Source organism: Nicotiana tabacum, chromosome 7 (assembly GCF_000715075.1).
Source record: "Nicotiana tabacum cultivar K326 chromosome 7, ASM71507v2, whole genome shotgun sequence".
NCBI classification, from domain to species: Eukaryota; Viridiplantae; Streptophyta; class Magnoliopsida; order Solanales; family Solanaceae; genus Nicotiana; species Nicotiana tabacum.
The window spans coordinates 124,560,922-124,573,215 of record NC_134086.1 but is presented as its reverse complement, the minus strand read 5'-3'; the positions used below and the strand labels follow the sequence as shown (position 1 = coordinate 124,573,215).

At 34.5% G+C, this 12,294-nt stretch overlaps 1 protein-coding gene across 1 annotated transcript; it reads right to left on the bottom strand.

Moving 5' to 3' along the window:
- Positions 1 to 1,159: 1,159 nt before the first annotated feature.
- On the bottom strand, positions 1,160 to 3,884 carry LOC107764560 (ras-related protein RABA5b-like). The gene is made up of 2 exons (XM_016583153.2): positions 3,279 to 3,884; positions 1,160 to 1,729 (listed from the first exon to the last, which is right to left on the bottom strand). Exons 1-2 carry the CDS (start codon positions 3,607 to 3,609, stop codon positions 1,419 to 1,421), a joined length of 642 nt encoding a protein of 213 aa, XP_016438639.1. The 5' UTR covers positions 3,610 to 3,884; the 3' UTR covers positions 1,160 to 1,418.
- Positions 3,885 to 12,294: the final 8,410 nt, after the last annotated feature.

The following is a 12,294-nucleotide window of genomic DNA, read 5'->3' as shown; positions in this document are numbered from 1 at the left end:
TAACCACGGGTACATTGATTGTAACGTGGTTCGAGGTTGTTTCCACGATGTTACAATTCTTGATAAAAATAACAGTAAATGATAAAAGCGGTTGAAAGTTAAATTTTGCACATAAGTTTACATTTGTATAAAATCAGATAATCAAGCCGAATATAATAGTTGAGCGACCGTGCTTGAACCACGGAACTCGGGAATGCCTAACACCTTCTCCCGGGTTAACAGAATTCCTTATTCAGATTTCTGGTACGCAGACTGTAATATAGTCATTCTTTTCCTCGATTCGGGATTAAAATTGGTGACTTGGGACACCCTAAATCTCCCAAGTGGCGACTCTGAAATAAATAAACAAATCCCGTTTCGATTGTCCTTTAATTGGAAAAAACTCCCCTGCGCCCCCGCGGGTGCGTAAAAAGGAGGTGTGACACGTGGTAATAAAGACATGTAAGAGATGCGTGGGCAAATAGCTGATACTGGATACAAGCATGCGACTAGTATTGTATGAGCTCCGAAGATACCAAGACTAGAGAGGAGTTTAAAAGCAAGATACCAGTTGAAGAGGGCAACATTCAAAGAGCAGCCGTTATATAGAATTATAGCGTTTACTCTCAACGATTATACAACTAACAAGAGTGATCTTTATTCACCTTATACAACAACAACAACAACAACAACAACAACAACAACAACAACAACAACCCAGTATAATCCCACTTAGTGGGGTCTGGGGAGGGTAGTGTGTACGCAGACCTTACCCCTACCCTAGGGTAGAGAGACTGTTTCCAAATAGACCCCCGACATCCTTCCCTCCAAGAACTTCCCACCTTGTTCTTGAGGAGACTCGAGCTCACAACCTCTCGGTTGGAAGTGGGGGTTGCTTACCAGAGCAACCCCTCTTGTCTTTATTCACCTTATAAAGGAGCTTAATTCGGGAATCCTGCCTCCCCTAATTTGGCTATAAACAACTAAATTTGTACTCATTGAAAGGACACAAAATACTTTTATATAAAAAAAAAAAAAAAGAAGCTAATATTACTATTTCATATTTGTATCATATTTAATTCACATGTGTATAAACCAATTAGAAATTCAATTGTATCATATTACGGGTCTTGGGCTAAATCGACACGCTTGACAGTGGTAAAGTCATTGTCTGCAATGAAGGAAAAGAACTTTACGAATTTTGTCAAAACTCAAACGTTTCTCAAATATTTATTCTGTTGCCTCGTAAAGATACAATTATACCTTGTTGGGCTATTGCGTACTGCACCCCTTAGTTGCAAAACTGCCAGTAACACAGCAATGAACTAAACGTAATACGACATGCACCCTTGAGAAACTGCCCAGCTTAAATTCAGGACCGGATAAGTGTCTAAAAAGGTAAAGAGACTAAAGATCCACATAATAATAATCGTAAAATACTATCTGGAACAGCACGATGCCTTTTGTTTTGACATATCGGTTCCATTGGCAAGGCTAACCCGATTGACTGATAATTCTGTCTTGTATGAATCAGAATTGAGAACTTTCCGGCTCAAATTTTTGTATATCTCGCGGATGACAATTTCAAAGGCTGTTTTGACATTAGTAGAGTCCAGAGCAGATGTTTCAATAAAGAATAATCCTTCCTCTTCTGCAAGGTTTTTTCCTTCCTCTATACTCACATCTCTGATGTTCTCCAGATCACACTTGTTTCCAACAAGCATCCTTGCAACTGTTGTATCACAGTGGGCTGCATTACCATTTAAGCAATAGGTTAAACTATATACTAACATGAATATTGAAATAACAGAAGGGGGAAAGTAAAACAACTCCAAAATGGTTCTAAGTAGAGAGAAATAAAATTTGATCTATGAATCAGCAGGAAGAATACTTGAGAATTTATTAAAACTTGTGAGTTCCTGTTAGTAGAATCCAACAATGGATGTGCAGAGCTGCAGTGCTCGAGAAGATCCACATAGATTCAGATTATCGAATGGATAAGACAAATTGCGATGATACAGAAATTTTAGGTTACTTATGTGAAGCCTGGTGAACAACTGAAATCAAATAATACAGATCAAATATTCTTCATGCTACATATGGGCTATCTCAATCTGCATTTCTTTGAAAATTAGCTCATAACATGTTAGAGTTTCAGATTTTAGACACAACAACTTCTCAATTCCAGCTAGTTGGGGTCGACCGTATGAAAATCAGACAAGTCCAAGACTTCCAGCAGAACTATCTTGGTTGCACAACTGCAAGTGGAAGATGAGCTAGAAAATGACGTGATTTTAAAGCAATGATCCTTAATGCCTCAACTATGCCAAAATTCAAACTTATATTTAGGTTACTTCTCTTGACACATAAGTAAGCACAGGTTGGACCTCATACAAGGAAGACTGGGATGTGACTCTCCATTCACCATAATCCAAAAATTATATGTATGCCTTGTAGTTATTCTCAACTCTATCAGGCTACTCACAATAGCTGTACCAGTAAATAATCTATATAGCTGTCCATAGCTGGCCAGTTATTACATTTTTCACAATCATATGTAGACAAATAATTTGCCTTGATACAATGTAGTCAAAAGTGCTTTTACCGTCACCAATCTTGATGACAGCTCACTTTGAAACAAAACACACAAAATGAAACTTGCAACATGTCGAGCTTCAAACAGGTTTAGAAACAAAGTAATACATGCTCATACACATGAAATGCGCAGGAGTAAAATTATCAGCAAAATTGGTACTTTTTAAAAAAAAAAAAATCCAGCAGAATTGATACTCTTACAGCTAGCTTATAGATATGAACCTTATGCAATAGTAAACAAACAACTGCTACACCCAGAATCAGACATCATTAGTTTTGTATTTCCATGTGTAAACTGTTGAGTAAACAATTTAGTAAATCAAGAGTGCATTTTTCCAGAGACATTGCAATTTGCAATACACCCTTTTTCTGGTAAGTGGGGAATTCCTTTAGTTGTTCCCAAGTAAATGTAGTTGCTAATTTAAACCACATTTGCTGCATCGAATCCCAGCTTATAACATCAATAAAGATGAAGTACACCCAAAAATTGATGAGAACTACGCAGAACCCAAGTTAATTGATGTCAAAATGAACAAATCAGCATTTACCAAAAAGGGAATAAAATGCACAGTATCAACTACCCAGATTATAAATCAACAGAGCAGAGAAACAATGGACCCAGATCAAACCAAAAAAGCTCCACATATTCCTCCGCAAAAGTTCACAGCTTTTGCCAAATAAAATCCAAGGAAAAAGGGGCTTACTGTTGAGTTCATCAAGCCAACATTTGATATTCTCAAAAGTGGTCTTTCTGCTAATATCATAAACAATGAGAGCCCCAACAGCACCTCTATAATAAGCAGAAGTGACTGCCCGAAAACGTTCTTGACCAGCTGTGTCCCAAACTTGGGCCTTAATTTCCTTGCCATCAATTTCCACTACTTGGGTTTGGAACTCAACTCCAATGGTGGCCTTAGAGTTATGGTCAAACTCATCACGGGCAAAACGCGACAGCAAGTTGGATTTGCCAACAGCAGAGTCCCCTATAACCACAATCTTGAAAAGGTACTCTTCTCCTACTTCTTCTTCCACCATTTTGTCGGTTGGAACACTAGTGATGCACGTTAATAATAGGACTAGGATTGTAGAGGGTTATGGCACTATTGATTAACCTAATAAGGAATGTAAAAGGAAAGTAGAAGACAGAATAAAAGGACAATGGAAGAAAAATGGTGGGATTTGAAACGCGTGGAGTTGGGCAGATGAGTGAAGTTAAGCAGTGATACACTGCGCAAATGACGGTGGATTAAGGGGAACCCGTGTCTGGTCGCTGCTCACAAGTCACGGATTCATATCTACACTAAATAATTGACGGAGTTTAGTCGGTGTTTACCTTAAATTGCATAAATTTATCATCATTATTAAAAGACGTATTTTTATTTTGTGTCGCATACAACTTATATATATGAGGTTCTTTTTTATCTCATAAATTTGTGGACCTCAATCTTATACTTTTGGGTTCACAGAAATCTGGGTCCATAAATTATAGAATAATTAATTCGCGTCACACAGGTAAATTTATAGCTAACACTGTTGCAGATATTTGTAGATATTTTTGCTTTAGCGATAAAATAATGGCAATTTCAATGGATAATGCTTCTAGTAACACCAGTGCTATAGGCATGCTTACAACAACACTAAATCCTGCATTTACTAATATTTTCCATGTTAGATGTATTTGTCATATTTATCATTTAATTGTCGGTGATGGTATGCGAATATTAAACATAGAAATTGAAAAGGTTAGAATTGCTCTTAATTGGCTTTTTTATTCAAACCGTAGAAGTAGACTTAGAGAGTATTTTAAAAAATGTGATGAATATGGCCTTAGAGAAAGAAAGGTTCCTAAACCTTGCCCGACTAGATGGAATTGTATGTACGAAAGTTTAGTAGTAGCATATGAATATAGAAACCCAATTAATGCAACGTTTAATTCTCGGGTAGGTGGTGAAGATGATGATGAAATGCTTACCACTCAAGATTGGACTAATGTTAAAATTCTTTTAGATTTTTTAGAACATTTTCAAATTGCAACAAATGCATTTTCTGGGCAATATTATCCTACTATTTCAAACTGTTTAGTTTATATTGCAGCACTATCTGATTTGTTTGTTGAATTTAGTGAGGGTGGGGATATTTATGAACTTGCTATAAATGAAATGAAACAAAAGTTTAAAAAATATTTTTTTCCTATCCCTCCTATTTATGGTCTTGCTGCAATGCTAAATCCTACAATGAAATTGGGAGGTCCTCATTTTTGGTATTCAAATATTTATAAGACTTTAGATCTTTCAAATGAGGAAATTGCGACACTTGCAGATGCAAAAGCTTCAATTAAGATTAACGCTCAAACTGTTTATAATGCTTATCAACTTGCCTTAGAGCATGCTAGGCCAACTATTCCAACCCCTACTTCGTCTAGCTCACAATCCTCTAAAAGAGTTGCGGGCTTAAAAGCTCTTAAATCTTGGACGGAGTTCAAGGGGTCTCAAGGTGAAAATTATGATGAAACTTCACATCTAAATGAGCTTCAAGTTTATTTGTCTCAGGGACTTGAAAAGGAGAATCCAGACGGCTCTTTTGATCTTTTGGAATGGTGGAAGGCAAGGGAAAAACATTTTCCTGTTCTTGCAAGGATGGCTCAGGATATTTTATCAATTCAAGCTTCAACTGTTGCATCAGAGAGCGCTTTCAGTCAAGCAAGACTGCAAATAGGTGATCATAGAGCGTCTATGAGGGATAGCTTGGAAAAATCAGTATTGTTTAGAGATTGGATCCGCTCGGAAAGAAGAAACTTTGGAATTGCAGAAGCACAACCGGCGATAGATGAAGCTTATGAAGAAATGATAGCGGAACTTACGGAGGATTCGGCTTCGCCCGGAAGTGGTGATGAACAAGCTTCTTTTCCACCACCACCAACGCAACCTCCTCCGAACCTTGAAGGATTTATGAGATCTGTTAGAGATAATACATAGAATAATATGTAACTTGTATTTTGGCACATCTTCCTTAGTTTTTTTCCTTCTAATGGTGGTATTAGTACCTTGTTGTGCTCATTCCATTGGGGGAAGGATGACTAAGAAAGATATGTCATTTTTTGGTAATAAAATTTATTGCTTCTACCCATGAGCTTCTTTTCGCAATATTTCTTTGTCTATACTTAGAATTATTTATATGCTACAATATATACATAATATACAATATATATACTACAAGAAAATATATTTATAAGCTACAATATATACATAAGATACAATATATATACTACAAGAAAATATATAAGAGAATATATATACATAAGATACAATATAATATACTACAAGAAAATATATTATGCTACAATATATACATAATATACAATATATATACTACAAGAAAATATATTTATAAGCTACAATATATACATAAGATACAATATATATACTACAAGAAAATATATAAGAGAATATATATACATAAGATACAATATAATATACTACAAGAAAATATATTATGCTACAATATATACATAATATACAATATATATACTACAAGAAAATATATTTATAAGCTACAATATATACATAAGATACAATATATATACTACAAGAAAATATATAAGAGAATATATATACATAAGATACAATATAATATACTACAAGAAAATATATTATGCTACAATATATACATAATATACAATATATATACTACAAGAAAATATATTATTATGCGAATATATATACATAAGATACAATACATATACTAAAAGAAAATATATAAGAGAATATATATACATAAGATACAATATAATATACTTCAAGAAGTGATATTTATGCATGACAATTTAGTGTTTTACTATTGTTTTGTTATTTTCTTTTTCGTCAAGCACTTTAATAATTAGATATACATATATACTACATATTAATATAGCCATGATACTACAAGAAATTGTCTTAAAAAAAAAAAACCGCTAGACCCGCGAAGCCCACGAGCCCGGCCCGTTAAGCACAGGACCATGTGGGCTTAGGCCGGTCACGGGCCGGTTCCACCCATTAGGCCCACGAAGACCGGGACCGCCAGGCCCGGGACCGCCAGAGCCCGGGACCACGAAGCCCGGGACCGCGAGGCCCGGCCCGTTAGGCCCACTAAGGCCCGGGCCCGGGACAAAATACAGCATTAGATAGTATCCTTGTTTCAGTAGTATAGTAGTAGTAGGTTAGGGTTGGCCGTATAGGTATCTTGTAGTTATTAGACTTAGCGAAATACATAAATCGTCTGACTATCAACAAAACACCTATTATGACACCTCTACTCAACAGAATTATGACTTTTGAATACCCTTAATTGACCCGGCAGATGCGTGTATTCTACCATAATTTTCAGCGCGTGAGTGTCTTTTTGTGACTTCTCTTTTCTCTTCTCCTCCTTCCATGGCCGACCCTCTCCTTATCCACCATTGATGCACCATTTCATACATGTAAACACACCCAAAAACACCACTAAACTCTATTTACTGCCGCTTTAATCATTAGACCTATTTCAAAGGCAAAAATATTTCTAAAAAGTAAAAATTGATGCTGAAAACTAACTATTTTGATTTGCACTCATTTTCAGCTGAAAATATGGAGATTTCAGCGAAACAAATTCTGGTTTACACTCAATTTTCGTCCTAGATGAGTTGGGTATTTCAGTAGCTGCTCAAAAAAGCAACTAAATCACAAATATTAAAAAATAAAATTAAGCAAAAAGGATTATTAGTGACAAGCTCAAGACAAAACTGAAGAAAATAAAATGGGGATAGGTAAAGGAGAAGAACAAACAAAATAAGGGGGTGAGCAAAGGAGAAGTGACGTGGGAGGTGTTCGGTTTTTTTTTTTGGGGGGGGGGGGGGGGGGCAAAGGGTGGCTTAATTTTCTTTTTAAATTAAATATGGTTTCTTTAGAGAGTAAATCTCACTCTATACTCACTAATTCCAAACTATTTAATCACACTTTAATGTTCAGACCAAACTATTTATTACTCTTACTCATGCGACCCTAACTATTTACCCGCTAATTTCAGCGATGCTTTATGCGACCAAGAACTGAGGCATTGATTTGCCTTATTCTCTCATCCGTTTGCACTGGAAATTGAAATAACTTCAAGCCTTCGTGGTTTTAGCACTGCAAACAAATTTTCAACACTAAAATAAAGGGCACAATTCAAAAACTAGATCATAGGAAGAACAGATCAATTTTTGAAACTCCATATGAATGAGTTCAAAATGCCAGATCTGATTTTTTTTTATAGTGTTTTACTGTTGAAATTCGTTAGTTATTGTTCTTTGATGTATAGATTATACCTTTGATGCTGGTTTTTGGAGATTTATTGTACAAAAAATTTAAATCCACCATTGAAAGACCTTGAAGCTTGAAACTCATAACTTGGTTTGTTTGAGTTTTTAATTATTTTGATCCGATCCTGTATGGGTTTGTTTGAAAAGTTGATTGGAGGTTGTAGCTAAAGTTTTAGTCAATTTGGTAGAGGATTTGTAGTAAATTTTAGAAATTTGGGTTGAAATATAGTTGAACCATAGAAGAAGACGAATTTGTATTGTATACCCAAATAGTATACAAATATACCATTTTAGTATACAATTCATTCCAACTATATACCCTATTAGTATAGCTATATACTATATTGGTATCATATGCTAGTTGAATCATTTTTTGGTTGTATTAGCTGCATTGAATTGGTACAATATTTGATTTTCTTTTAATAATAGTAATATAGTACAATATCTTGAAATACCTTATTATATTAATATGTGGTACACTATTTTTTTATTTTTCTCTTTATGCATGTGTGTTACGTAATAGTAGTATAGTCATACAGTTGCCGGAAATTAACTAGTAAAACTATATACCATGTTGGTATAGTTATATGCCATATTGGTATCATATGGTAGTTGAACATTGTTTTGGTTGTTTTAGCTGCATTTTAAATTAATTCTAATATGAAATTATTTATATGAACATGAGTCGCAATGCTGGAATTTTTGTGTGCCGATGGACATAAATCATGTGTATTATATAATAGTTTTTATAGTTATAGGCAATTGTTGGAACGACCCCATACAACTATATACCCTCTTAGTATACGAAATGAGCAAGTTGTTTTGCGAATATTTAACTTGCAATACGAGCATGTAATTTTCTCATACTTTTATTGCGTCCTTTAATGTTTTAGTACAGTAGTATAGTCGCAGATAATTGTAGCAATATTCTAGAGAAATTATATGCTCTGTTGGTATACATATATACCATATTGGTATCACATGGTACTAGACGTCTTTTTTGCTGCTTATACTTTTGTTGCATTTTTCAATATTTTATTATCATTTTTATTCTAACTAGTATATATGGAGATTTGGTTGTCGTAGATTATGTTTTCTTGGTCTATAACTTGTTGTATTACTGTTAATGGTAGAGTGTGTATTGATATTTATAAGGAAGGAGATCAAGGTTTGCATGACAATCACGTGTTGATTCTTAGAATCTGATTATATAATTTATGGTGCTCAGCAGCAATCAATGTGATATTCAGTTAGATCAAGTGACAACTGATATTATTTCACTTTAATAATTGAATTTAAAAAATGAGAAAGAAAAAAAATAAAAGGTATATTGTACTAGTTATATTAAAAAGGTGAACAAATATTTACTATATGAGTTATTTTTTCTTATTGTATAAAAAAATAATGAAAAATAGTGAAACGGTAAATGAAATTAGATTATGAAGAGAAAAAGAATAAAAAAAAAAGTTAAATGAAATTAGAAAAGGAAAAAAGAAAAAAATAAGAAGAAAACGAGAAAAAAGAAAAGGAGAAAAGAAAAAAAAGGAAAAAAAAGAAGAAAAGAAGCGTAGAAATAAAAAAGAATTGGAGAATAAAGAAAAAATTACCCACAAATACTATTATGGGTAGAAAATGTAATTAGTTTATGGGTAGAAAAACAAATGGGTAGACAAGACTAAATAGTTTTGTTTTTGTGGGTAACTATGCCAAAATCCCTTGTTTTGACTCTTTATTTACACAAGTGGTATTGTCATTACTAACTTTGACACATCATTAGTTTTTTAATTTTTTATTAATTTAAATTCTTACTATTAGCCATGTGTCAAATATTAATTGGTTCTTAAAATAGTCTTCGAATGTATATTATACGCGATGTGAGCTGGGTCATGTATTTACTTGATATACTTTACAGGCACTTGAAGTGTCTAACTGAAAATGGGCTTAGCTAAGATATTTAGTTGATTGTTAGAGACAACTTAAAGGGGTCCTTTATGTATTTCGCCAAAATATTAGTGTCTTTTATTTTAAACTTAATCTATAAAATATATTTATATATAAAATTAACAGTACGGTTCAATATTTTTTCGGTATTTTTTATAATATAAAAAAACCTACCCTAATATTCGGTACGGTTATAAATTTTTATTAAAACCTTCAGTTTATTAAAAAAACCTAATAATTAGTATGGTTAGATTCGGTTCGGTCGGTTTTCAAAATTGTTTCGACACTCCTAGCAAATAGCATGCACCAAGGCACCTCCTCTTAGATGCGTCGCGATAGTATATACATCGCAAAGGCTTTTCATAGCCAATCCAAATCGTTCAAACAAAATCAGATAAATAACCATTTTGACATAAAACCCTTTAGCAATTTAACATTAATTTTTTTAAAGGTACAACAAGTACTATCATATTTATCAAGTCTTAAAATAATTGCCTCTCAAGTATTACTTGCCAAAAAGTATTGACAAATGAGATTTTTATTAAACAATAAATATTTCATATGCAACACAACTCAAAGCATATGGTGACATCCACACCCACTTGTCCTCACAAGCGCGAACGGTCGAAAAACATAGTCGGTCTAACCACCACTCTATTAAACTTACCCTTAAGTCTTGACGACACATTCTTATCATCTAAAACGCCGGAAGAGAGTCTCCATTTAATCCATCCCACTCCGATGTGATGTGCAACATCTTCGACAATATCCTCGTTACCTTAGATTATAGACACGAGATACTTAAAACTAGCTCTCTTAGGGATTACTTGAGTATCAAGCGATACCTCTACGTCTGTTTCTTGGGTTCCCTCACTGAATTTGCACTCCAAGTATTCAGTTTTGGTTCTACTCATATTGAAACCTTTAGATTCCAAAGTCTGTCTCCAAACCTCCAACCTCGCGTTAACTCCGCTTTGCCTCTTGTCAATCAACACTATTTTATCGGCAAATAGCATGCATCAAGGCACCTCCCCTTGGATGTGTCGCGACAGTACATCCATCGCCAAGGCTTTTCATAGAAAATCCAAATCGTTCAAACAAAATCAGATAAATAACCTTTTCATGTTAAACCTTTTAGCATTTTAACATTAATTTTTTTAAAGGTACAACAAGTGCTATCACATGTATCAAGTCTTAAAATATTTGCCTCGGTTCTTATTTACCAACAAGTATTTACAAATGAGATTTTTGTTAAACAATAATGATATTTCATATGCAACACAACTCAAAGACACATGGTGACATCTACACCCACTTGCCCCCACAAGCGCAGACGGTCGAACAACATAGTCGGTCGAACCACCACTCTATAAAACTTACCCTTAAGTCTTGGCGGCATATTCATATCACATAAAATATCGGAAGCGAGCCTCCATTTCGTCCATCTCACTCCGATGTGATATGCGTCATCTTCGGCAATCTCCCCGTTACCTTGGATAAATAGACCCGAGATACTTAAAACTAGCTCTCTTAGGGATAACTTGAGCATCAAGTTTTACCTCCATATCTGCTTTATGGGTTCCGTCACTAAGTTCGCACTCCAAGTATTCAGTTTTGGTTCTGCTCAACTTGAAACCTTTAGACTCCAAGGTCAGTCTCCAAACCTCCAACTTTGCGTTAACTCAGCTTCGCGTCTCGTCAATCAATATTATATCATCGGTAAATAGCATACACCAAGGCACCTCCCCTTGTATGTGTCGCGACAGTACATCCATCGCCAAGGTTTTTCATAGCCAATCCAAATCGTTCAAACAAAATCAGATGAATAGCGCTGTCACACTTCCTTTTCCCCGAATGGGGATAGGGTTTTTTTTAAAATTTAAGTAACATTATTCGAAATGGAATTATTTATTTATTTTCAGAGTCACCACTCGGAATATTATGGTATTCCAAGTCATCGATTTATTTTAAATCCTAAATCGAGGAAATTTGACTCCGTTTAAAGTCTGCGAAACTAGTAGACCGGGTAAGGAATTATGTTAACCCGGGAGAAGGTTAGAGGCACTCCCGAATTCTGTGATTTTAGCATGGTCGCTTAACTATTAATAATTGACTTAATTATCTGATTAATTACATGTTTCAAACCCTTTTGTGCATTATCGCTTTTATACCGCTTTTAATTATTTTAAACAATTATGGAGTTTATTTAAACAAGTCGCGATGTCGTGCACTTGCTATTTTTGTACACATCGCAAATCACGACACGTGAAACACACCCGTGATTCACAACGTATTTATTTTAATAATTGTTTGAAGTTATGGTCGTGTCACATGAAATGCACACCCGAATGGGATTTACGTATCATGACCATGCCACATATACCATACCCATAATAACGATAATTATTATTAACCGCGCCTAAAACAAGCTATAATGTTCATCTATTATTCTTAAGCTACTTTGA